This window comes from Schistocerca piceifrons, chromosome 3 (assembly GCF_021461385.2).
Source record: "Schistocerca piceifrons isolate TAMUIC-IGC-003096 chromosome 3, iqSchPice1.1, whole genome shotgun sequence".
Taxonomy (NCBI): Eukaryota; Metazoa; Arthropoda; class Insecta; order Orthoptera; family Acrididae; genus Schistocerca; species Schistocerca piceifrons.
The window spans coordinates 85,951,015-85,978,635 of NC_060140.1; the positions used below are offsets into that span (position 1 = coordinate 85,951,015).

A 27,621-nucleotide genomic window follows, 5' to 3' on the forward strand; every position below is an offset into this window, starting at 1 on the left:
TTGCGGGTTGTCGCAAAATGATGAGATGCAGTCGAATGTAAAAACCATACTGATTTTGCTCATAAACTAAAAAAAAGAGGACTGCCCCTATTTTCGCGATAAGAGAACATTTATTGTCGTCGCGATCGTGTTCTTCTTTTTAATAGATGCTCGATCATAAGAGATGCGTTGAAATTAAATGAAAGTGTTCTCAGTCGCAAAACTTTGATTGCTTGTGGTGGGGCGGTGTTGTGGACTGTCCAGTGTGTGTCCAGCGGGCAGCGTGTGGGGGCGGTGCACTCTCGCTGTATTTTAGATGGACAACCTGCACTTGGGCCGGCTTTCCATTTATCTCCTATTGTTTTTGTGTTGGCGAAGGATCATCGAGTCGCCTCGAGGCGGTTAACGTCTGTGGCGAGCTCGTCTGCCGGTAGAGGGGCAGTAGGCCGCAGAAAAATCGCGAGGCGCTCAGTGGTAGCATCTGGGCATTTGAACAAGCGAACTGGATGGAGTATTCTCCGGAATTTCGTTGTTGTCCCAGAGAGGTCCAGTCCTTCCGAGAAATACGTTTAGCAGATTTCGAAAAGCGTTCTAAATGGTTCAAATGGCTCTGCGCACTATGGGACTTAACGTCTGAGGTCATCAGTTCCCTAGAACTTAGATCTACTTATACCTAAGGACGTCACATACATCCATGCCCGAGGCAGGATTCGAACCTCTGACCGTAGCGAGAAGCGTTCTATTCTTGCCTTTTGTCTATCTGTGATAGATTTTTGCAGACTGGAGACAGCATACGAATGCCACCAGAAGGATCACTTTGTGGACCACCAGAAGCACAGCAGCAAGATAGAACAGGCCTCTATCCCTGCGTGGGATGGAGGGATTAGCAGTGGCGGAGGGTTGGGGGGTGGGGGGGGAGGGGTAACACTACCTCCAAGTTGGTTAGTTTGTGAGCTCCCATTTAGGAGGACACAGCTGCAACTGCTGCTCCTCTGCAATCTTCTGGGGTCGGTTTTTGCGACATTTGCGTTATCATGATGATTTTTTTCCAGTTTCTACACTACTAGCCATTAAAATTTCTACACCAAGAAGAAATGCAGATGGTAAATGGGTATTCATTGGACAAATGTATTGTATTAGAACTGACATGTGATTACATTATCACGCAGTTTGGGTCCATAGATCCCGTGACATCAGTACCCAGAACAACCACCTGTGGCCGTAATAACGGCCTAGATACGCCTGGGCATTGAGTCAGAACTTGGATAGCGTGTACAGGTACAGCTGCCCAAGCAGCTTCAACACGATACCACAGTTCATCAAGAGTAGTGACTGGCGTATTGTGACGAGCCAGTTGCTCTGCCACCATTGACCAGACGTTTTCAGTTGGTGAGAGATCTGGAGAACGTGCTGGCCAGGGCAGCAGTCGAACATTTTGTGTTGACTACACCATTGCAGACGCTCCTGTCTGTGATGCAGTGTCAAGGATAACCGCAGCCATGGTCTCCGAGCTGATAGTCCATTCTGCTGCAAACGTCGTCGAACTGTTCGTGCAGATGGTTTTTGTCTTGCAAACGTCCCCATCTGTTGACTCTGGGATCGAGACGTGGCTGCACGATCCGTTCCAGCCATGCGGATAAGATGCCTGTCATCTCGACTGCTAGTGATACGAGGCCGTTGGGATCCAGTACGGCGTTCCGTATTACCTTCCTGAACCCACCGATTCCATCTTCTGCTAATAGTCATTGGATCTCGACTAACGCGAGCAGCAATGTCGCGATACGATAAACCGCAATCGCGATAGGCTACAATCCGACCTTTATCAAAGTCGGAAACGTGATGGTACGCATTTCTCCTCTTTACACGAGGCATCACAACAACGTTTCAGCAGGCAACGCCGGCCAAATGCTGTTTGTGTATGAGGAATCGGTTGGAAACTTTCCTGATGTCAGCACGTTGTAGGTGTCGTCAGCGGCGCCAACCTTGTGTGAATGCTCTGAGAAGCTAATCATATGCATATCACAGCATCTTCTTCCTGCCGGTTAAATTTCGCGTCTGTAGCACGTCATCTTCGTGGTGTAGCAATTTTAATGGCCAGTAGTGTAGTACATGTGTTGCATTATGACCCATTCATAATGAATGCTGGTTTTTTCACGACAATTTCAAAGTATAATTAGAACAGTGGTGCAGTTTTTCCATAAGTTGTGGTGGTTTGTGTTGTCTTCAGTTACCTGGGCTGCAGGGTGGTTTTCGAGCAGGCATCCGTAGCGAACTCTGTTATTAAACAGTGGTAGATACAGTCCTCAGCTGTATGCTTACGGGTAATACACTTATTAAACTCCTCTCTGTCCAACGCCGCCGGCCGGTGTGGCCGTGCGGTTCTAGGCGCTACAATCTGGAGCCGAGCGACCGCTACGGTCGCAGGTTCGAATCCTGCCTCGGGAATGGATGTGTGTGATGTCCTTAGGTTAGTTAGGTTTAATTAGTTCTAAGTTCTAGGCGACTGATGACCTCAGAAGTTAAGTCGCATAGCGCTCAGAGCCTTTTGAACCATTTTCACTAATGCCTGCATGTCAAGAGTTGGATATGTTTTCCACCAAAAATATAAAGATGGTACCTTACTCCCCAGCCTTTCTCCAGTCAGCTTGTAGGTGAAGGGTGGAGTTTGAATGCGTCTGCCACTAATTTCGAGTGGTATTGTGAATTTTTGTCCAGCAGGATAACACCTGCTGTATGGTGTCATCAATTTTTGAGCTGTATTGCGATTTTAGGCAGTCTTGTGGAGCGCTATGCATACAGTTGTGTAATTAGGCCAGATCTTTATGACTAATTGTGTAATTAGTCTCAATTTTTACTTCAGTTTCCCAACCAAAATAAATAAAGTACACTAACCTAACCTTTCTCTCCTTCACCTGGGCAATTTACATGTGTTGGGGGGTGCACTAGGCTTGCTGTCCAGAAGGATCAGGGTTCGAATCCCTGGAAGGTCACTGCCGTTTATAATTGCCTGCCAATTCCTGGGTGGGGAATGGGGTGAACGTCAGCGTGGTCTGGGACAAAGACATTTCCACCATTCGCGCCAAAATTTGAAACTTCAGTGAAAATTCGAAATTCCTGGCAACAGGAAAGGTGGGGCAAGTGAACAGGGTGCGTGGGTTGGTGGAAGGGTGTTGGGGCCCACGTGCAGGCTGAGGAAAACACATGAAACTATCCAGGGGTGGGCGTGGGGGTGTGGGAGGGCTAATTAATTGATCAATTTAATAAATTTCGTATTAATCTGATATCAATATGATACCATATTGATATCAGAATGCTCCATATTGCTTATGAGGAGCTGCTCGAGCGTTGTACACCATTCCTTTTAAACAGCAACACACTGTCTTAGTGCTAGATGGACTCCTGGTAGCACTGTCATTCCTAGCTCTGATTTCATGCGATTTCTCGCAGCCACTCTCTACTATGCTCGGCTGTCTCTGTGAGTCGGTATATGATGTCTGCCTGCTCTTGGTTCAGCTATGGTGGTTCCTTTATGTTTTCATTTCACAATCGCCTTAGCGACAGTCAACTTGGGCTGCTTTAGTAGGGTTGAAGTGTTTCTGACGGACCAGTTACTCAGATGACATCCGTTGACTAATACACGTGCGAAGTCACTGTGCTCTGCTGGCCAACCCTTTCTGTTGCCACTGCTTCTCTACTTACAGTGCAATACTCCTCACCTCCTTTTATATGTACGGGTCCGCCTCTCGTAATATCTGGTGGTCAATATTGTATTAAATAAGGGTTTCCAGAGAGTTTTGTTGATAATTTGTGTGCAATAACAGACAAAGGAAGAGAATATGAAGATGAAGGAAAAAATTGTTATGGCGAGTCAATTTTATGATCAAAGGTTAAACATTATAAGTGGGGAAACAAATCATTAACACAAAAACTTACCAACAATGTTTCTCCTCTGTTATTGATATCTTTGCTGTAACCCGCCAGGGTAGCCGAGAGCGCTAATGCGCTACTTCATGGACTCAGGTAGACGCGCCGGTCCCGGAGCGAATCCGCCCGGCGGATTAACGACGTGGGCCAGTGTGCTGGATGTGGTTTTTAGGTGGTTTTGCACATCCCGCTAGGTGAATACCAGGCTGGTCCCCACGTTACGCCTCAGTTAGTGACACGCTTCACAGACATTTGAAACACGTCTGCACTATTTCGTGATTTACACTGGACGCAGACAGTTGGGGTACACTGATTACGTCCTGGGGGGTGTGGGTTGGTGGCAGGAAGGGCATCCGGCCATCCCTAACACTAACACTGCCAAATCTGTTGTAACCTCGCCCACGCTGCGATCGCTGCGGGACTGTGGCGTAAGCGAAAGAAAGAAAGAAAGAAGGAAAGAAAGAAAATTGATATCTTTACTGTGTTGGCAAACTTAAGCTGTGTTCGTGAATTTTCTAGAATGTAGATGAGAAGAAAAGAACTTCTGTCAAAGTGTAAAGTATTGCTGTGTTCAGACGGCAACCAGAAAATATGACATACTTACCTTATTAAACACAATCTGATAATATCTTAACTTGAGAAGTTACATTGAAACAATTTATTAATACTGTATATGAATTATAACATTTTGTCTTTTGTTGTTTATACGATACATGGACATACAACAGTTTTCGCACAGGTACAGTTATGGTATTGTGTTTTGGTCTCATTGTTGGGTGATCTGATTACACTTAATTCAACTAACTATCTATTTGACTAGTTCAAAGACCAAAAAAATTATTCAGGTAATAAGCTAATTGCTGGTTTGTAGGGAATAGATTTCATTCAGCTGAAAGAACACGAAGAAAACGCCTACACATTTCGAAATGTTCAGATTGTTTTTATTTAATGAAGTATCCTGAAGAGGATGAAGTATTTCATTTAGATTTAGTATCTAAAAATATATACACTGTGTCCTTTCTAAGACTCGTCAGCGGAATTTCCTCTGGTATTTCGGTAGATATTTGCTGTTTTGTTTTTCATATGTGTCGGTGGAGTCAGCCAAAACAAAAACTGCTCATGATATCTTTCGCGCGACACAGTGTCGACGGAAAGCGTCGCTTTGTTTCATATTACAAAGTCACTTTTCAAGCTAAATTTTAATGCCCAGTCGATAGAGCAGTCCCAAATTAGGCTATTGCAATCTTCGTTTCTTCTGTATCCCGCCTGGAAAGCGGCGCGTGGGTAGGAACGGGAAAAGGTAAGACAAGTCGGTACTGCAAGAAAATGGTTTACTGGTGCAAAAACAAGGTGATAAACGATCGCATAACTTTGTACGTAGGCGCGATGCTGAAGCGAACTGTCCTGGCTGGCTGCACCTGATGAAAAGTCAGAATCTGTAGTGATGCTCGTAGAGCTCTCCAGCGCCGGCTAGAGGGCGCTGTCGCCGGTGTCTGTCGTAGTGCCAACCTAAGCAGTGGCGTCGTAGCTACCGATACCACAGTTTCATTGATACTTATTAACACGGACAGTAAAACCCGAAGATTAACTTTTACTCCAGCAGCTACTCAGCAGCGCTGCTACATGGCGGTAGCAGACAGCACGGGCCAGGGTGGTGTGCCAGTCGCTGATAGAGTACCGCGCTGTTTTACTGACCCTTTTAATACGCGTCGATAAAAAAAAACCAAAATTGCACTAGACTAATATGGGATAGCTCTTTGAATGGAGTCGTAAAATTCGGCTTTACCATCATTTTGTTTGAAACAGGAGGCAAACCGACGCTTTCCGTTGACGCTGAGAGCCACGTGAAAAGCATGATGAGGAGTATTTGTTTGGGTCGACATCAGCTACACGTTACAACAACGAAATTGAAAAAAAATCTTTCGAAATCCCAGAGGAAATGCGCTTGGTGGCTCTTAGGAGAGATAGTTTTCCCAACTGTAACATTATGCAAATGAGAGCAAAACGTTGTATACATTGTATTTCAGGTGAAACAATCTCGAGAAATGTTTTACAAATCACTGTGCACGTATCAGTTAACTACCATTTCATTCGAGACAGTCCCACAGCTTCTCAATAAATTAGTGTGCAAAGAGACTTCTGTATAACAGAAGATTAGGTTCTCAATTACTTTTCACTTTCTTTGATTTAAACAGTTTAGAGATCAGAAACCTAACTATACAATAGAGAGCTATACAAAAGGACACTACAACAGCCAGCACGAAGGCAACGACATCTAGCAGCAGGTATTGGTACCAGGTCAGGTCTCTTGCGGCACTGCGCAGATGTGGAGCCCCGTTATGTCGAAGTACATACTCGATCCACCACATGGCTTTAGGAAGGCTCTCTTCCTTATGCTCACGGTAGACGGCTGAGAACTGCTTCATGTTTTCGCTGAACCTGTTGAAAGAAGGAAGGTTGATGATAAAGTATTCCTGCGATGCTTAAAAGTGACAATATGTCACACTTGCGTGCTCAAGAGTGACTAGAAAAATCAAGAAAACTAACTTTTGGTAAGTCGCATGGAGAAATTATGTGAATCACTGAGACTGAAAATGTGATCGTTGCGGGGCAAGTGGAAAATATGAAAACGTAGGTGAGTGGGATAAAGCTTGGTGCAGTAGGGATTTATGATTGGAACAGTGAAAGAACCTGGTTATGTTACGATCAACTAGTTGTGTAACAGAAGATGGAAACCCTATGTAGACATAATTACTTTTTAGAGTGAATTCCTCCTTCCGCATTCTAGAAACTGAAGAGAAAACAATATTTTTTAAAAGCAAGAAAAATTAGCAAGTATAAAAAAGATGCCCATTTTATTTACCCTTTTATAATAAAGTATGTGACTCGCTGTGCTCATAATAATTCAGGGAGCATGTGGACAATTCCATATAAGACGATACGCTATCTGGGGTATTATAGAGCAAGAGGCTTTTCGGGTTTGACTTCTATGTAAGTCTCTTACTATCAAGCCTACTGAACAATATAAATGTCAGTGAAAATGATGTAACGTCGTCAAAGATAAGCTGTGTGAGATTGTTCAGAATATGGTACGAGAGGCAGTACATTGATTTTGTGTCTATTTCAAAGTGTAGCTAGAGATCACAAAAAAAGAGCTGTCGTTGCTTTACTGGTGTTTATCTGTGCCCCTTAGTGCCCCTGGAGGAAAACCAACGTCTTGAGTGACATGGCAACCCTCCTATTGCCCAACATGCCAATTTTCAATTCTCGAAATGGTAGCTAACTGGTTATCAAACCAACAAAACAATTTTGCTTCTTAGTGTCAAACAAAAACGTTAAAGATTTGTAGTATACAAATTGCATCACGTCATATCACCAACCAAAGGAGCTCCCATACAAAACACCAAAGCTGTCTCAAATTATAGACGGATTGTCCAGTCATCTCATCTCTACAGTAAATGAGTAGACTGCTGATTACGGTTTATTAGTTTTACAAGTGCATTGCCTCTGATTGTCCTAACTGCGATTACACATATAAAGATGTCAAGCCTCTTATTCTCCTTTCCCATCCATTAAGACTACTGCAGATGTAAAAGCTTTCAGTAACGTCATTTCTAAACAATAATTCACCATACATCATACTTATGAAATTTATTCTACAGAGCTGCATCGTTCAAACTCCAGCACCTGTCAGGAAATTCACTTCAGCGTTTTTATGTAAATAACAAAACATTAGTGAAATTAAGAATCTTCTAATAATAACACAATTTCAGGGGGATATTGTTTTTACCTTTTGTCCTCAATAAGTCTTAGAATGGCGTCCGAAATGGTGTCTTTTGTGACGTCCCAGAATTTCAGCTCAATGCCAATGCCAGCGTCGACCATTTTCGCCACGTTATGTTGCTGGTCGCCGAAAAAGGGAATCCCCAGTAGAGGAACCCCGTGATAGGCTGCCTCGTTAAAGCTCTGCAGACCGCCCTGAGTGATGAACACGCGGACACTGGGATGTGCTGGAAAGCAAAAAACAGCAACAAAAGATTATTGAAGTTGCACAAGCAGTCAGATTCTATAATGGTTTCAACGTCGTCCGCCAACAGATGGCCTTCTGGCACAGCTATCAGAGTACCATCTGTCTCTACCCCAAAATGGGGACTGCTCACAGCCAGACGGATCATTATTGTGCAAACGTTTGCATCAAGCAGGCTACCATGCCAGGGAGATGCACTCGTACTTCCTCTAGCGAACTGTGCAACCTTGAAAGGGGTCAAATTGTGGCCTTCGAAGTGGTAGGATGGTCCTTTCAGAGAACTGCGACACAAAATGGAGGTGCTACATCAGTTGTGCGAAGATGGTGGTGTCAACGATCACGTGAAGATTCTCACACCCATAGACGAGTTCTACGCAGCACACATGCCCACCAAGATCGTCATATTGTAAGAGCAGCAGTGGCAGATCGTACGACTACCAGAGCACAAATACGAGGGCTTGTGAACCAACTCGAACTGTTATGAGCTGGTTATTAGCAGTGGGTCTACTGCCACGCACACGTCTAGCCCACCTTCCACTCACTTCACAGCATCGATGCGCACGTCTCTACTGGTTCCATCTGAGATCACTTGGTCTTCAGTGATGAAAGGAGATTCTGCGTGCATGCGAGTGACTGTCGTTTGTGCGTACAATGTAGACCTGGTGAGCACTGTCTCGTAGAGTGCATTCGTCCAACACACACTGGCCCAACCCAGGCATTATGGTCTGTGGTGCGATAAGCTACAACGCTCGTTGAATTTTGATGTTCCTGCAGGTGACGCCAACACTCGTTGAATTTTGGTGTCTCCAGAGGGGACGCTAACCAGGGCTCAATACATGCAGAATGTTGTTAGACCTGTTCTTTTGCTGTTCTTGCAACAGGAAGGACATGCGTTGTTCCAACAGAATAATGATCCCCCACACACTGCTTGTGAAACTCAACTTGGTCTGCAAGACGTGCAGCACCTTTCCTGGCTAGCACAAACTACGGACATGTCTCCAACCGAGCACGTGTGGATATGATGAGACGAGAAGTGACTTGTGTGCCTCGTCAACCAATAACTCTTACTTAACTACGTGAACAAGTGGAGCAGGCGTGGCATAACGTATCCCAGGACAGTATTTACACTATTGGCCATTAAAATTGCTACACCACGAAGATGACGTGCTACAGACGCGAAATTTAACCGACAGGAAGAAGATGCTGTGATATGCAAATGATTAGCTTTTCAGAGCATTCACACACGGTTGGCGCCGCTGGCGACACCTACAACGTGCTGACACGAGGAAAGTTTCCAACCGATTTCTCATACACAAACAGCAGTTGACCGGCTTTGCCTGGTGAACCATTGTTGTGATGCCTCGTGTAAGGAGGAGAAATGCGTGCCATCACTTTTCCGACTTTGATAAAGGTTGGATTGTAGCCTACCGCGATTGCAGTTTATCGTATCGCGACATTGCTGCTCGCAATGGCCGAGATCCAATAGCAGAATATGGAACGGTGGGTTCAGGAGGGTAATACGGAACGCCGTACCGGATACCAACGGCCTCGTATCACTAGCAGTCGAGATGACAGGCATCTTATCAGCATTGCTGTAACGGATCGTGCAGCCACGTCTCGATCCCTGAGTCAACAGTTGGGAACGTTTGCAAGACAAAAACCATCTGCACGAACAGTTCGACAACGTTTGCAGCAGAATGGACTATCAGCTCGGAGACCCTGGCTGCGGTTACCCTTGGCGCTGCATCACAGACAGGAGCGGGTGCGATGGTGTACTCAACGACGAACCTGGGTACACGAATGGCAAAACGTCATTTTTTCGGATGAATCCAGGTTTTGTTTACAGTATCATTATGGTCGCATCCGTGTTTGGCGACATCGCGGTGAACGCACATTTTAAGTGTATATTCGTCATCGCCATACTGGCGAATCACCCGGCGTGATGGTATGGGGTGCCATTGGTTACACGTCTCGGTCACCTCTTGTTCGCACTGACGGCACTTTGAACAGTGAATGTTACATTCAGATGTGTTGGCTCTACCCTTCACCCGATCCCTGCGAAACCCTACATTTCAGCAGAATAATGAACGACCGCATGTTACAGGTCCTGTACGGGACTTTCTGGATACAGAATGTTGTGAAATCGGAGTCTGGGGATCTACAAATAGCAACAGGTAGAAGTTTAGCTCCACTAAATTTAACCACACGTGCACAACATTCAAACACCTTTTCAGTGCAGTACTTTGAAATATCTATTGACTCAAATGGGATGCCGTTTTTCACATACATGGCTACTCCCCCACACCGCAAAGAGCTCCTAGAAAACCTGCCAGCCAACCTCTATCCTCGAAAAGGAAGCCTCTGAATTATCTCCTTATTTAAGAAGTGTTCAGATATACCAATAATTTCAGAGTCAACTGTTCGACTGCTGCCCTGGCCAGCACATTCTCCAGATCTTTCACCAACTGAAAACGTTTGGTCAATGGTGGCCGAGCAACTGGCTCGTCACAATACGCCAGTCACTACTCTTGATGAACTGTGGTATCGTATTGAAACTGGATGGGCAGCTGTACCTGTACACGCCATCCAATCTCTGTTTGACTCAATGCCCAGGCGTATCAAGGCCATTATTACGGCCAGATGTGGTTGTTTTGGGTACTGATTTCTCAGGATCTATGCACCCAAATTGCGTGAAAATGTAATCACGTGTCACTTCTAGTATAATATATTTGTCCCATGAATACCCGTTTTCATCTGCGTTTCTTCTTGGTGTAGCAATTTTAATGGCCAGTAGTGTATATCTGTACGATCGACTGGGTACCAGAGTCAGCGCCTGCATTGCTGCTAACACGGGGATTGCAGCGTGGGTCGATAACAGACACCTCAGAACCGCGGGTGCTACTGATCTGTAAATGTAATCTTTTCATGTACTCCATATGCATTGTTGCATCAATAAATCTTGAGTCAATTGTAAACCTCTAAAAGGATGTACAGTTTTTCTGGAAGTATATATTTACACGTACGAATATCATTACAAAAGTTCACTGCCAGTTCTAATTCCCTTAGTGAAAGGGGAAAGGCAAGAATTGCAGTTGATAACCATTGTGGTGAATTTCCCCAATATTACTGCTAGAGATGTTTGTAGAAGCAAGGACGCATATCTTGAGTAGCCTTGGGAAGGGTACTCCTGTACTTTGAAGAGTTAGCTTCCCTTGCTGTATCTACGACTGGGGATGGTCAACGACAGATGGGCTGAGAGTTTCCTAACCGAAGCCCTCGTGGCTATATTACAGTTTAATAGTATTATATCAAGAATTTGGAACTATCAACTGTATCCCCCTATATTTGCGACCTCATTATTCACGAATTCGGTTATTGTTGTTGTTTAGATCATTACCTGTAACGTTGGTATTGACTGCATTCCCATCCGTGTCGAATGCCAGATATGGTCTACTGCATACCACATCATACCACGAACTGCCGTATTTGCACATACCCAGCCCTGCCCTTTCAATTATTTCCTTCCTCGAGCCCTTCAGCTACCAGTTTCATCAAAGACTCATATCGTGATTAATGTCGAACTATCCTTTCTCTTCATATCAGCATGTTCTTTGTTAACATTTCTATCTCTTTAACCTGTTGCAGTATGTCTACGTTTCTTATTCGCCATCATTCTCATTTTTAACAGACTCCCCTAAAGTCAAGGCTTTTAATCGTTTCTCTTTTGTCTGCCTCACTGTCCAGGTTTCACACCTTTACAGAGGAGTGGCCCAGGTATAACTCATGACGCATATTTTTTGGGTCTTTAAGTTTATAGTTGGGGAAGTTAGCAGCTGTTAATTTTATTGAAACCTTTTGGCCTTGTGCACTGCTTGCTACAATAACAGTCTAGCATCTTCCTATTCTGTCTGCTCTATTTCTTAGACAGCAACATTCAACCATCTTTTCAAGGGTCTCTTGTCCAAGTATAACCTTTAGCCAGCCACCATGGCTACCTTATGCTCTTTTAGTTTATGTACATTTTATGTACATCAGCTAGCACTCCATACGTTTTATTAGGAATCTGATTCAATTCTTGTTCATACTCATCATCGTATGTTCAAGAGACAATGAAGAGAGTAACGGACTATCTCGAGGTAAATACATTCATCTACATCTACATCCATACTCCGCAAACCACCTGACGGTGTGTGGCGGAGGGTACCCTGAGTACCTCTATCGGTTCTCCCTTCTATTCAAATCTCGAATTGTTCGTGGAAAGAAGGATTGTCGGTATGCTTCTGTGTGGGCTCTAATCTCTCTGATTTTATCCTCATGGTCTCTTTGCGAAATATACGTAGGAGGGAACAATATACTGCTTGACTCTTCGGTGAAGGTATGTTCTCGAAACTTTAACAAAAGCCCATACCGAACTACTGAGCGTCTCTCCTGCAGAGTCTTCCACTGGAGTTTATCTATCATCTCCGTAACGCATACGCGATTACTAAATGATCCTGTAACGAAGCGCGCTGCTCTCCGTTGGATCTTCTCTATCTCTTCTATCAACCCTATCTGGTACGGATCCCACACTGCTGAGCAGTATTCAAGCAGTGGGCGAACAAGCGTACTGTAACCTACTTCCTTTGTTTTCGGGTTGGATTTCCTTAGGATTCTTCCAATGAATCTCAGTCTGGCATCTGCTTTACCGACGATCAACTTTATATGATCATTCCATTTTAAATCACTCCTAATGCGTACTCCCAGATAATTTATGAAATTAACTGCTTCCAGTTGCTGGCCTGCTATTTTGTAGCTAAATGATAAGGGATCTATCTTTCTATGTATTCGCAGCACATTTCACTTGTCTACATTGAGATTCAATTGCCATTCCCTGCACCATGCGTCAATTCACTGCAGATCCTCCTGCATTTCAGTACAATTTTCCATTGTTACAACCTCTCGATACCTCACAGCATCATCTGCAAAAAGCCTCAGTGAACTTTCGATGTCATCCACAAGGTCATTTATGTATATTGTGAATAGCAACGGTCCTAAGACACTCCCCAGCGGTACACCTGAAATCACTCTTACTTCGGAAGACTTCTCTCCATTGAGAATAACATGCTGCGTTCTGTTATCTAGGAACTCTTCAATCCAATCACACAATTGGTCTGATATTCCATATGCTCTTACCTTGTTCATTAAACGACTGTGGGGAACTGTATCGAACGCCTTGCGGAAGTCAAGAAACACGGCATCTACCTGTGAACCCGTGTCTATGGCCATCTGAGTCTCGTGGACGAATAGCGCGAGCTGGGTTTCACACGACCGTCTTTTTCGAAACCCATGCTGATTCCTACAGAGTAGATTTCTAGTCTCCAGAAAAGTCATTATACTCGAACATAATACGTGTTCCAAAATTCTACAACTGATCGACATTAGAGATATAGGTCTATAGTTCTGCACATCTGTTCGACGTCTCTTCTTGAAAACGGGGATGACATGTGCCCTTTTCCAATCCTTTGGAACGCTACGCTCTTCTAGAGACCTACGGTACACCGCTGCAAGAAGGGGGGCAAGTTCCTTCGCGTACTCTGTGTAAAATCGAACTGGTATCCCATCAGGTCCAGCGGCCTTCCCTCTTTTGAGCGATTTTAATTGTTTCTCTATCCCTCTGTCGTCTATTTCGATATCTATCATTTTGTCATCTGTACGACAATCTAGAGAAGGAACTACAGTGCAGTCTTCCTCTGTGAAATCGCATTCGGGAGGACGACGGTTCAATCCCGCGTCCGGCCATCCTGATTTAGGTTTTCCGTGATTTCCCTAAATCGCTCCCGGCAAATGCCGGGATGGTTCCTTTCAAAGGGCACGGCCGACTTCCTTCCCTATCCGCCCCTAATCCGATGAGACCGATGACCTCGCTGTCTGGTCTCCTCCCCCAAAAACCAACCAACCAATCCTCTGTGAAACAGCTTTGGAAAAAGACATTTAGTATTTCGGCCTTTAGTCTGTCATCCTCTGTTTCAGTACCATTTTGGTCACAGTGTCTGGACATTTTGTTTTGATCCACCTATCGCTTTGACATAAGGCCAAAATTTCTTACGATTTTCTGCCAAGTCAGTACATAGAACTTTACTTTCGAATTCATTGAACGCCTCTCGCATACCCCTCCTCACACTACGTTTCGCTTCGCGCAATTTTTGTTTGTCTGCAACGCTTTGGCTACGTTTATATTTGCTGTGAAGTTCCCTTTGCTTCCGCAGCAGTTTTCTAACTCGGTTGTTGTACCACGGTGGCTCTTTTCCATCTCTTACGATCTTGCTTGGCACATACTCATCTAACGCATATTGTACGATGGTTTTGAACTTTGTCCAATGATCCTCAACACTATCGGTAGTTGAGACAAAACTATTGTGCTGAGCCGTCAGATACTCTGTAATCTGCTTTTTGTCACTTTTGCTGAACAGAAAAATCTTCCTACCTTTTTTAATATTTCTATTTACGGCTGAAATCATCGATGCCGTAACCGCTTTATGATCGCTGATTCCTTGTTCTGCGTTAACTGTTGCAAATAGTTCGGGTCTGTTTGTCACCAGAAGGTCTAATATGTTATCGCCACGAGTCGGTCCTCTGTTTAACTGCTCAAGGTAGTTTTCAGATAAAGCACTTAAAAAAATTTCACTGGATTCTTTGTCCCTGCCACTCGTTAAGAACGTTTGAGTCTCCCAGTCTATATCCGGCAAATTAAAATCTCCACCCAGAACTATAACATGGTGGGGAAATCTACTCGAAATATTTTCCAAATTATCCTTCAGGTGCTCAGCCACAACAGCTGCTGATGAGCCAGGGGGCATATAGAGACATCCAATTACCATGTCTGAGCCTGCTTTAACCGTGACCTTCACCCAAATCATTTCACATTTCGGATCTCCGTCAATTTCCTTCGATACTATTGCACTTCTTATCTCTATAAACACGCCTCCCCCTTCACTGTCCAGCCTGTCTCTGCGGTATACATTCCAATCTGAGTTTAGGATTTCATTACTGTTTACGTCTGGTTTCAGCCAACTTTCTGTCCCTAGTATTATATGGGCGTTGTGACCGTTTATTAATGAGAGCAGTTCTGGGACCTTTCTATAGACGCTCCTCCAGTTTACTTTTAGCACATTAATATTGTTATTCCCTGTTGCATTTTGCCTACTCCTACCTTGCCACGTCTCAGGAGGCGTCTTGTCGGGCCTAGGGAGGGAATTCTCTAACCTAAAAAACCCACATGTGCACTCCACACGTACTCCGCTACCCATGTAGCCGCTTCCGGCGTGTAGTGCACGCCTGACCTATTCAGGGGGACCCTACATTTCTCCACCAGATAGCGGAGGCCGAGAAATTTGCACCCCAGATCTCCGCAGAATCGTCTGAGCCTCTGGTTTAAGCCTTCCACTCGGCTACAAAGCAGAGGACCGCGATCGGTTCTGGGAACGATACCACAAATAGTTAGCTCTGATTCCACCCCGCGAGCGAGGCTTTTCGCCTTCACCAATTCCGCCAACCACCTGTACGAACTGAGGATGACCTCTGAACCCAGATGGCAGGAGTCATTGGTGCCGACATGAGCAACAATTTGAAGTCGGGTGCACCCAGTGCTCTCTATCGCCACCGGCAGGGCCTCCTCCACATCTCGGATGAGACCCCCCGGCAAGCAGACAGAGTGGATACTGGCCTTCTTCCCCGACCTTTCCGCTATTTCCCTAAAGGGCTCCATCACCCGCCTAACGTTGGAGCTCCCAATAACTAATAACCCCCCCCCCCCCCCCGTGTGCCCCACATTTACCCTCCGCCTCGTGCGCCGCGAACGCCGCTGAATCCGCCACTCCCCTTGGGGAGAGGGTGGCCCAACCGCGCCCGGTACCCGCGAAGATGTCTCGACAGCAGGGACAGTGGGAGAAGCATGTAACACCTGGGGTGTACCATGCGACGCACCAGACTCCCCACTGCCGCTACCCTCCGAGGCCATCAACACGCTCAGCTGTTCGCGAACAGTGGCCAGCTCCTCCTGCGTCCGTACACAGCAGTCACACATCCTATCCGTCCTAAGGAATCAACTTTTAACTAGACTGCTAATTCACTAAAGGCGGCTGATTGTTGACTAAACTGTGATTGCTAGCCACTTCTTGTAGAAAACAATGAAAATAGCGCTACCTGTCTCTGGACTGTATTTAAAACAAACACTAGCACTACTGGCACTATGCTTGACTAAAGGGACTCTCTCTGACTGTATTCAAAACAAACACGAAATCTATGGAACACTATTACTAGCACTCGACAATTAAAGCTTCCTAAAAGCAAAAACATACGGAAGAAGAAGTGAAAAGTAAGAAAAATACAGTTAATACTTAAATTAAGGTAGCTCGCTGCACAGCAGACGTGAAGCAGACGGTGGTTACGACGACACTGACGATACTGACACTACTGCCAATTAAAATTGCTAAACCAAGAAGAAATGCAGATGATAGACGGGTATTCATTGGACAAATATATTATACTAGAACTGACACGTGATTACACTTTCACGCAATTTGGGTGCATAGATCCTGAGAAATCAGTACCCGTAATAACGGCCTTGATACGCCTGGGCATTGAGTCAAACAGAGCTTGGATGGCGTGTACAGGTACAGCTGCCCATGCAGCTCCAACACGATACCACAGTTCATCAAGAGTAGTGACTGGCGTATTGTGACGAGCCAGTCGCTTGGCCACCATTGACCAGACGTTTTCAATTGGTGGGAGATCTGGAGAATGTGCTGGCCAGGGCAGCAGTCGAACATTTTCTGTATCCAGAAAGGCCCGTACAGGACCTGCAACATGCGGTCGCGCATTATCCTGCAGAAATGTAGGGTTTCGCAGGGATCGAATGAAGGGTAGACCCATGGGTCGTAACACATCTGAAATGTAACGTGCATTGTTCAAAGTGCCGTTAATGCGAACAAGAGGTGACCGAGACGTGTAACCAATGGCACCCCATACCATCACGCCGGGTGATACGCCAGTATGGCGATGACGAATACACGCTTCCAACGTGCGTTCACCGGGATGTCGCCAAACACAGATGCGGCCATCATGATGCTGTAAACAGAACCTGGATTCACCGAAAATATGACGTTTTGCCATTCGTGCACGCAGGTTCGTCGTTGAGTACACCATCGCAGGCGCTCGTGTCTGTGATGCAGCGTCAAGAGTAACCACAGCCATGGTCTCCGAGCTGATAAGCCATGCTGCTGCAAACGTCGTCGAACTGTTCGTGCAGATGGTTGTTGTTTTGCAAACGTCCCCATCTGTTGACTCAGGGATCGAGACGTGGCTGCACGATCCGTTACAGCCATGCGGATAAGATGCCTGTCATCTCGACTGCTGGTGATACGAGGCCGTTGGGATCCAGCACGGCGTTCCGTATTACCCTCCTGAACCCAACGATTCCGTATTCTGCTAACAGTCATTGGATCTCGACCGGCGCGAGCAGCAATGTCGCTATACGATAAACCGCAATCGCGATAGGCTACAATCCGACCTTTATCAGAGTCGGATGCGTGATGGTACGCATTTCTCCTCCTTACACGAGGCATCACAACAACGTTTCACCAGGCAACGTCGGTCAACTTCTGTTTGTGGATGAGAAATGGGTTGGAAACTTTCCTCATGTCAGCACGTTGTAAGTGTCACCACCGGCGCCAACCTTGTGTGAATGCTCTGAAAAGCTAATCATTTGCATATCACAGCATCTTCTTCCTGTCAGTTAAATTTCACGTCTGTAGCACGTCATCTTCGTTAACAATTTTAATGGCCAGTAGTGTATCAGTAGCGAGACTGAGTGACCCTATCTTACTTTATACGTCTCCTTCTTCGAGGCTCTTGGACCACTCCCTCAATTCCGACTAATGCTGTTGGCCAGAACGGTAGAGCACCTTCCTGCGAAAGTCAAAGATCCTGAGTTCGAGTCTCGCTCCAGCACACAATTTTAATCTGCCAGGAAGTTTGATTTCAGCGCACACTTCGCTGCAGAGTGAAAATCTAATTCTGGAAACATCCCTGAGGCTATGGCAAAGCCACGCCTCTGCAATATTATTTCTCTCTGAATTGCTAGTCTTGCATGCTTCGCAGGAGGGCGTCTGTGAAGTATGCAAGGTAGAACATGAGATATTGGCGGGGGTAAAGCTGCGAGGGGAGATGGTGAGCCGTGCTTTGGTTGCTCAGTTGGTAGAGCACGTGTCCGCGAAAGGCAAAAGTCCCGAGTTTGAGTCTCGGTCCGCCATGTAGTTTTAATCTGCCGGGAAGTTTTACAGCAGTCTGCGTTGCACAAAGACGATGCGTAAGACTTCTGTCCCAGTAGTTGATAATAAAATGCCTGAAAGCGATTCCAAATAACGAAAACCCTTCTCCAGTCTACAAATGCAAGATATGCTTCCTTGTTTTTCCTGAATTTTCCCTCCATTACTAACCGCAGTGCTAAATTGCTTCTCGAGTACGCCTGATTTCCCTAAACCGAACTGTTCGTGATGACTACACTGTGTGTAGCTCACATTAACACCACTGTAAATTATTGCCTTAATCTCATTACTAAAAACACAAGTTTTCTTAACTGCGATTTAGCGGTATTCGTACTTTTGCATCGTTAATCATACTCATTCATAGGTGTCCATTCATTTTACATTACTGTACTGAAACGTCAAAGAAACCGGTATAGGCATGCATATTCAAGTACAGAGATATGTAAACAGGCAGAATACGGCGCTGCGGTTGGCATCGTCTATATATAACAAGTGTCTGGTGCAGTTGTTAGATCTGTTACTGCTGCTACAATGGCGGGTTATTAAGATTTAATTGAGTTTGAACGTGGTGTTATGGTCGGCGCACGAGCGATGGGACACAGCATCTCCGAGGTAGCGATGAAGTGGGGATTTTTCCCTACGACTATTTCAAGATTGTACCGTGAATATCAGAAATGCAGTAAAACATCAAATCTGCGACATCGCTGCGGCCAGAAAAAGATCGTGCAAGAACGGGACCAACGACGACTGAAGGGACTCGTTCAGCGTGACAGAAGTGTAAGCCTTCTGCAAATTGCTGCAGATCCAACGGTGGGCCATCAATAAGTGTCAGAGTGCGAACCATTCAACGGAACATCATCGATATGGGCTTTCGGAGCTGCAGGCCCACTTGTGTAAACTTGACGACTGCACGACACAAAGCTTTACGCCTCGCCTGGGCCCGTCAACACCGACATAGGACTGATGATGGCCGGCCGCAATGGCCGAGCGGTTCTAGGCGCTTCAGTCTGGAACCGCGCGACTGCTACGGTCGCAGGTTCGCATCCTGCCTCGGGCATGGATGTGTGTCATGTCCTTAGGTTAGTTAGGTTTAAGTAGGTCTCAGTTCTAGGGGACTGATGACCTCAGATGTTATGTCCCATAGTGCTCAGAGCCATTTGAACCATTTTTGGACTTATGATGGCTGGAAACATGTTGCCTGGTCGGACGAGCCTCGTTTCAAATTGTATCGAACGGATGGACGTGTACGGGTATGGAGACCTCATCAATCCGTGGGTCCTGCATGTTAGCAGGGGACTGTTAAAGCTAGTGGAGGCTCACTAATGAGGTGGGGGGAGGGAGGGAGTGCAGCTGGAGTGATATGGGACCCTTAATATGTCTAGATACGACTCTGATAGGTGACACGTATGTAAGCATTCTGTCGGATCACCTGCATCCATTAATGTCCATTGTACATTCCGCCGGACTTGGGCAATTCTAGGAGGACAATGCAACATCTCGCACGTCCAGAAGTGCTTCAGAGTGGCTCCAGGAGTTTAAACACTGAGTTTAAAGACTTCCGTTGGCCACCAGAACCCCATACATGATCATATGATCGTTATTGAGCATATCAGGGATGCTTTGCAACTTGCTGTTCGGAAGAGATCTCGACCCCCTCGTACCCTTCCGGATTTATGGTGCCCGTTACCTCCAGCATTACTTCTGACATTAGTCGAGTCCATGCTACGTCGTGTTGTGACACTTCTGCGTGCTCGCGGGGTCCCTATACGATATTAAGCAGGTGTACCGGTTTCTTCAGCTCTTCGGTGTGTTAGAAGGTGTACGAAAACCGAATGTGAGCAAGTTTGTGAATATTTTAGAACATACAGTTCCACTAAGGCAATGTTGCAAGTTGACTCGAACGAATAAGCTAGCGCCACAGAAAGCGAAATGTAACCGCGGCACAGGCGAGGGAGTGAAGACGTCGCTGGTATAAAGGGACTTTGTCGTTGGCTAATGTGACGAGTGGACATATCCCGAGGTTGGTCCAACAACTGGTCTTGCGCTGACCATAAATTGCGACGTGGTACACCGAGAATGGCGCTGTCTCTAATGAGTCTCTAATGACTTCGTCGTCAACGGAACATTAAGCCCTGATCTTCCTTCCTTTCATGTGCGTTTGGACGATACTGCTCTCACAGCATAAAATTTATATTGTGTTATGCTGATTAATTATGCACCACTCTAATGATACTGAACACCAGGTCAGCAACTGGAAGCAGTTAATTCCATAAATTATCTGGGAGTACGCATTAGGAGTGATTTAAAATGGAATGATCATATAAAGTTGATCGTCGGTAAAGCAGATGCCAGACTGACATTCATTGGAAGAATCCTAAGGAAATGCAATCCGAAAACAAAGGAAATAGTTTACAGTACGCTTGTTCGCCCACTGCTTGAATACTGCTCAGCAGTGTGGGATCCGTACCAGATAGGGTTGATAGAAGAGATAGAGAAGATCCAACGGAGAGCAGCGCGCTTCGTTACAGGATCATTTAGTAGTCGCGTATGCGTTACGGAGATGATAGATAAACTCCAATGGAAGACTCTGCAGGAGAGACGCTCAGTAGCTCGGTACGGGCTTTTGTTAAAGTTTCGAGAACATACCTTCACCGAAGAGTGAACAGTATATTGCTCCCTCCTACGTATATCTTGCGAAGAGACCATGAGGATAAAATCAGAGAGATTAGAGCCCACACAGAAGCATACCGACAATCCTTCTTTCCACGAACAATACGAGACTGGAATAGAAGGGAGAACCGATAGAGGTACTCAGGGTACCCTCCGCCACACAACGTCAGGTGGTTTGCGGAGTGTGGATGTAGATGTAGATGTAGAACACGTAGAGAAGTAACTTTGAAAATTTAGTACTGCATGTGCTGCTTTTTTTTTCACGCTTAAACTTTGACAAAATAATATGCAGAGTGAAATTTATTACCGCCAAGGCAGTCGCCCAAACGGAGGTTGAAGAGGCACTAAACTCCATTGTTCCGCCTTATTCTTAGGCCTGAGTGAACTTCCTAGTTCATAGTTGTTAGCCACAGCAAGTTTATTACACACACGTCTTATTGTCAACATAATTTTTCTAAAGTTATTCAGCTCATGTAGTTTTTTAAACTGTACAAAAGAACAAACACTACTTCATTTTTTAAAGTGCATTTAAATGTGTATGTGTAAGAAAATGACGGAAATGATTCAGCGCCATTAGAATCTTGTGACGTGGTGTCTTAAGGATACAGTTGAGACATCGAAGGACGAACCTCTGTGAATATGGAGTGATAATCGCGAACTTGATTGTACAATGAGCTGCTGGGGTCAGTGTTACTTACTCGGGAATGCGAAGAATCGCATGAAGTTGCTTGTAGTTGTGGAAACGTGTTTGAGGTTGAAAATATGAACAGGTGTAATGATATCTATCTTGGCTTTCTGTGTGGAATAGTTATCTATTGTAAATCACTCAGAAATGACTGTAAGCTGAATAAAACGTAAATAATTTCCAAACCAGTTTAATCTCGGTGGATTCCTTCCTTGTTGCAAGATCGATTACTTTGTGGTGGCGTTGATGCTGTGATTATGCAGTCATTGGGTCAGTAAGATGTTCAATGTTGGAGGCAATAGCACCATATTCTGTTGCCCTTTACGAAAATTGAGATGTTTAAAAAATATGTATGACGGTCCTCTAGGAGGCGGTGCGGGCTTCATTCATTCTTCAGTCACTTTATGTCTCAGAAGTAGCAGTCCTTTACATTTTTTTCCTCTACTTGGGATTGAAAATCTCAAAATAACCAAAAGACTTCTTACTTTCTGGTACGTAGTCTCGGAGTACCAAATTGTCGATTTAAACCTGCGAGATGATTGCAGTATTGTTTGTGCTATAGAGAGCCACGTTTGGTGTAACCGATGTCGCAAAACGATCGACATATGGTTATGGAAACCTACAGAGGAATTTTACAAAAATATTGCAGCAACATTTGGCAAGCAGCAACATCCCTACCTGTATAGATGCTGTCTCTGGAAAGAAGATAAGGATCACCAACGCAGTTCAGAGCGGACCACTGTGTTTAATTTGCAAGAGATATATTGGCATTGCGTTGCTTGCTGTTTGTGATGCGATTACAAATTCATCTCCATTTTTATTGAAGCTTAATGGGAAGTACACTGATTCTTCGGTCTCCAAAGACTTTTGCATCTAACAGAAACATATACGAGAAGACGTTACATAATTAGCTGTGCGCGACTATTCAACGAACGTATTTTCGAGATTTTATCTAATAAATGGTAAATTCTGTATCGTCCACTAGAGATACAAACTGAGTATGCGAAAGAGGTTTTTTTACAGATCTGTTGCATAATACACGACTTCATTGTACCAGAGACGGCACTGCAGAAGATGAAGATCTAAATAAGATTATACAAACGTACGAAACACCGCAAGATTACAGCAGAGTGTAACACGTCCAGTATCGTATTGAAATATTCTTTGTTTGATATTTTATTGGAGATGGCAAATGAAATAGCAGTAACTAAGTTAAATCTGTAGGTCGATGTAAATGTAACTGTTTTGTACCTAGCTATTTTTTTATTCCACATCTGTCAGTCACGTCCAGGGTTTTGCACTACTCGTTCCTACATAACTGCTTGTTCATATTTGCCAGTATATTCCTTTCTAGAACAGTTCTATATGTAAAGGTCGATCTCTAGTGAAATTATATAAATAATTTGTTCTTTTTATTATGTTTATTAATTATTTTTAGCAATAAATGTCAATACATTCAAATATTACAAGAACATAAATGATCAATGTTCGTGTATATATCTTTTCTGAAGGAGAGCCTGTTTTCGAATATCGAAACTAAACAATCGAATAAGAGACGCTGACTGCTGACGTGATAGCGTGGCTGGTGGGTTGAATTTCCTTGCGTAAAGATACAGAAAAACATTTAAGTTAATATGTGCACCTTATCAACATCAAATGCATAAAAATAGTGATTAATATTGAATGAACTATGCGCTGCACTTTTAATAGTGGAGGAACTAAGAAAATTTTCGCGTATGTAATGGAAGCGAATCGGTGGGTCACTGGTAAAACGACGAATGCGGACAATATCAGATTTGAACCTTTCGAAGACTGTGCTTTGATGGTCCCAACGATAGCTGTGACGGGGTGGGAGTCATAAGATTGCTTGGAATATTTATACAAAAGATGTGGACATATTTTCAACGCAGAATCGTCAAATATTAACATCGCGCGTAATCATCACCACATTATCTCGGGATCCTGCAATGAGGTGAGGTGCAACCAAAGAAGGTATTTCTGAAACAGACTAATAAATACGATCAGACTTTCAATTATAAAAGTTGTGAAATGTTTTTTCTTTAAATCAAAATGCTGTTCCAACTGTAGTGTTGTAACTTGTCGATCTTCTACAACTTGTAGTTAAATGTAATGTTTGCTACACATCCTACATTTTTTCTGTTTATTTTTAAGATAGTAGTCATATACGTTCCCATTCATTCAACGCGTTTGCCATGTTTCTTGGTTTCTGGTTACTAATTTAATTATCATGTAACTTTCTGAAGTGACCATATTTGCAAAGCCTTGTTGTGATTGCTGTGAACCGCAGACCACACTATATTCGAATCTGACAGCCGGTGTACGCGTATTTGGGGCTGGTTTCTTTACAATATCACACGGATTGCATGGACTGGGCATCTCAGTGCATTTCGAGCAACTGAGTGCACTTTTAGGCTCATTGACACGTATTTTTCAACAACATTTGTACTAATACCTGTGGTAGTTGTATCTAATGGCAGAGAATGATGTATGTTTAATTTTCTTGATCCTCGTTCTTGCATGTTTGAGTAAAGGCACAGATCGAGCACGCGTATATGAGTACAGCTTTATTGGTTTTGACTTCACAGTAAATTTAAATTTATTGTTTTTGCATCTCAGAGTAGGACACACGCAGTTAATGAATGTTAGCTAAGAGGCGTAAGTTATTTCAGTGTAACATAATGAGATTAGGTCTACACCTGACTATATGGTCATTTAACTATTTAAGTCTCGAACGACTGCCACACTGTGTTATACACAGTTATGTTTTATGTATCAGTGGCTTATTTGCACCACTGCAGTTCTCAGATAGCCCCATTCCGAAACTCCCTCTGATTTATTTAATTTTGCTTCCCATACGCGACTGGGAGTATTCTCCCACTGTTTCTCACTGTTTGTTTAGTTGTACGTGGTTGTTCTGCCATTTGTCTGGAGCCATCGTGAAGCTGACCACAGGCGACTCACCAGCTGCCTTTCGTATGACAATCTGTATAACGTACACCCGCACACAAGTGATTACTACCCATAAGCAATTCATCGCGTCGGTGTGAACACTACTAGGCCGACCGATGTCCTTGAGGAATATGGAGTTGGTATACGTGTACGTATGTATCAAACTGGGCACCTAGAAACCACTCAGTGGTACACAACCTCACAACAGGCCATAGCAGTCCACCCACCCCACCGCCGCCCCACATGGAACCCAGGGTTATTGTGCGGTTCGGCCCCCATTGGAGCCCCCCATCCCCCCCCCCCCCCCCCCCCCCCCCCCGGGGAACGTCTCATACCAGACGAGTGTAAACCCAAATGTTTGGGTGCTAGATTCGTGCCGAGGACCGGCACACCTTCCTACTCGGGAAACAGCGAGTTAGATCGCGCAGCTAGCCGGATCGGCATGGAGGTGGTACCTCAGAAGCACCATTACGCTGGATACGGGCACTGAGAATCGAAGCGTTTGAGATGTAGTTCTACAGAAGAATGTTGAAAATTAGGTGGACTGATAATGTAAGGAATGACAAGGTTCTCCGCAGAATCGGCGAGGAAATGAATATATGGAAAACGCTGACAAGAGGAAGTAACAGATGACAGGACACCTGTTAAGACACCAGGGTATAACTTCCATGGTACTAGTAGGAGCTGTAAAGGGTAAAAACTGTAGGGGAAGACAGAGACTAGAATAATCCAGCAAATAAATGAGGACATAGGTCGCGAGAAAGTCACAAGACTAACGACTGAAAATCTGTCAAATAGGATTACAACAGTTTGTAAATAAGTTATACGGAACTACAACCAGTCACTTTTTTGAATAATTATGTTATATTCCATGAACCGGTTTTCGAACCTTTTCAGGTTCATCTTCAGATGGGTTCAGGAAGTTACATCATTACTGGTAGTGGCATAATACTGGGTGCTGGCTCTATGGCAGAAAGATGGGTCACACTTTAATGTATCGCCATGACTATAGCTTATCTGTCGATATGGATGTAAATTCAGCTTTTACTTACTGCGACAGTATAGGCGGCTTTTTTCGGTTAGTGTCCATCTGTCTGCCTCCATTTTGATGTCAAGTAGTTATATCAGTACACACACTTCCACACAAACTATATTAATTTACACTTTGACAGCGAGACTTTTCCAGAATCCAGCATGCGCTTTACAACTGTTGCTTGTAACAAAGATCTTGACAGAAAGATATGGCATAGGCCTACTTTGTACAGAGATGTAATTTGTTGTTCTTTACATGTATTAAAGTCGATATAAGGGCAAGTATTTTAATAATAATGGCGATAACATGAGAGCACAAGATAAAATAAATAAATAAATTACTACAAGAACAAACTTCAGGTGATCTGATATCTTATTTCTAATTGTATATTACAGGCAGTTTATAGCATTTTTTTTTATAATAGTAATTATCGTGTTTGGCCTATACTGTCGCAGTAAGTAAAAACTGAATTTACGTCCATATCGACAGATAATGGCGATACATTAAAGTGTGACCCATCTTTCTGCCATAGAGCCAGCACCCAGCATTATGCTACTATCAGTAATGATGTAACTTCCTGAAACCATCTGAAGATAAACCTGAAAAGGTTCGAAAACCGGTTCATGGAATAAAACATAATTATTCAAAAAAGTGACTGGTTGCAGTTCTGTATAACTTATTTACATTCAATATACACTCACGGTTCTAAAATATCCGTAATGGATAAGCATAATCTGTTACAACAGTCTGTCAAATGGTTCAAATGGCTCTGAGCACTATGGGACTTAACATCTGTGGTCATCAGTCCCCCAGAACTTAGAACTACTTAAACTTAACTAACCTAAGGACATCACACACATCCATGCCCGAGGCAGGATTCGAACCTGCGACCGTAGCAGGCGCGCGGTTGCGGACTGAGCGCCTAGAACCGCGAGACCACCGCGGCCGGCACAACAGTCTGTCGATCACTTCCCACTGCACTTTCCCACGGATCGCCTTGTGCTCTTTTTAGAGCACTCATGGCTATACTCTCTTCCTGCATTTATAGAGTGTTCTGTTCGCTCTGTTATAAATGAGCATGTAACGAAGGACAAGGAATAGATGAAACCCAGTGTTGGCATGTAGACTCTTTCTCTCGATTAATGTCAAAGTGACTGTCCAGCTTAACATTCTGATTCTACAGACGGGTTTCAGTGTGAAATGGCGTATGTACTCACACCATGAGACAATATGGCGACATTATGGATTTAGCGGAAGTCATGGCTCGAATACAAGTCAATCATCTTCTCCACACAAACAAATACAGCCGATGAAAACTTTTTTCGTGATAAGCGTGCGAGACTGTTATTTCGAAAAACAAAGAGCTGCACCACCTGGCAGTAGTAATGCAGTGCAAAAAATAGACAAGGTAGTTTCTGCTATCTAGGTCTGCAGGAGGTTTCCATAAATGGTTCAAATGGCTCTGAGCACTATGGGACTTAACTGCTGAGGTCATCAGTCCCCTAGAACTTAGAACTATTTAAACCTAACTAATCTAAGGACATCACACACATCCATGACCGAGGCAGGATTCGAACCTGCGACCGCAGCGGTCGCGCGGTTCCAGACTGTAGCGCCTAGAACCGCTCGGCCACTCCGGTCGGCGAGGTTTCCATATGATTCTTGCAAATCCAATTAATTTTCAGTAAATGAGGCAGACAAATGTTGGAAACAGACATACGAATAAGCCACGGTATTTGTGATGTGATGCACTAGCTGTGTCATACCCAGTACAGACTGCTGCGGCAGCCACTTTGAGACTTTGACGTTGGGCGGCAGGTCGTCCATGTCCTTCTCCCACTTCCACAGCACCCTCTGTGGGATTTTCTTAAAACCCTCGAGAAACGCCAGCCTCTTATCTTCAGGCATCATACTCGCTTGCAGAGTAGAACCCAGACTGAAGTAAACGGCGCCGTTTTCTGCTCCATCCAGCCAGTCTTGTATGTCCTGTTCGTGAAATTAAAAACTGAATTGTAAACACCTAAAATAG

General features: G+C 44.4%; 1 protein-coding gene across 1 annotated transcript in view; it reads right to left on the minus strand.

Annotated features, from left to right (window-relative positions):
* Positions 1 to 5,297: 5,297 nt before the first annotated feature.
* LOC124789429 (UDP-glucosyltransferase 2-like) overlaps positions 5,298 to 27,621 on the minus strand; it is a 52,544-nt gene continuing 30,220 nt past the window's right edge. Inside the window, exons 5-7 of the mRNA XM_047256773.1 lie at positions 27,359 to 27,578; positions 7,694 to 7,913; positions 5,298 to 6,342 (exon numbers count right to left, since the gene is read on the minus strand). Of these exons, the coding sequence (XP_047112729.1) occupies positions 6,066 to 6,342; positions 7,694 to 7,913; positions 27,359 to 27,578 (717 nt within the window). The 3' untranslated portion in view covers positions 5,298 to 6,065. The remainder of the gene's footprint in view (positions 6,343 to 7,693; positions 7,914 to 27,358; positions 27,579 to 27,621) is intronic.